Source organism: Cynoglossus semilaevis, chromosome 7 (assembly GCF_000523025.1).
Source record: "Cynoglossus semilaevis isolate Cse_v1.0 chromosome 7, Cse_v1.0, whole genome shotgun sequence".
NCBI lineage: Eukaryota > Metazoa > Chordata > Actinopteri > Pleuronectiformes > Cynoglossidae > Cynoglossus > Cynoglossus semilaevis.
This window is the reverse complement of record NC_024313.1, coordinates 13,426,720-13,427,115: the sequence shown is the minus strand read 5'-3', so window position 1 is coordinate 13,427,115 and position 396 is coordinate 13,426,720. Positions and strand designations below refer to the sequence as shown.

The 396-nt window shown below is 60.4% G+C and overlaps 1 protein-coding gene across 1 annotated transcript in view; it reads right to left on the bottom strand.

Annotated features, from left to right (window-relative positions):
• Window positions 1-396, bottom strand: part of aig1 (androgen-induced 1 (H. sapiens)) — a 3,193-nt gene that overhangs the window by 2,006 nt on the left and 791 nt on the right. Inside the window, exon 2 of the mRNA XM_025056820.1 lies at window positions 16-170. Within this exon, the coding sequence (XP_024912588.1) occupies window positions 16-170 (155 nt within the window). The remainder of the gene's footprint in view (window positions 1-15; window positions 171-396) is intronic.

The following is a 396-nucleotide window of genomic DNA, read 5'->3' as shown; positions in this document are numbered from 1 at the left end:
TCCCCCCCACTCACGGCTCCCACAGGGAAGACCAGCACGGCCATCATCCAGTCCCTCAGACCAATCAGCTTCCTCAGCTGTCTCTCCTGCTCCCGGCTGTCCCCGCCCCTGGTCAGCAGACTGGACACGTCGATCAGGACGCACACGCCGAAGAACACCGCCTGGATCACCTGCAGACCGGGGGGGAGGGGGTAGTCAGCAGGGGGCGCTAACAGTCCACACACCTTCACATGACCAACAGTGAGAGACGGAGAACGCTGCGGTGACGTCGGTTCAAATCCCAGACACTGTTCACTTCATAAACCAGTCAGTCAAACAGTCACAGCAGCTGCTGGTCCACTGATGACCTCTGACCTGTCAAACAGTCCCACAGGTCAGGTCAGGTCTGACCCCCCC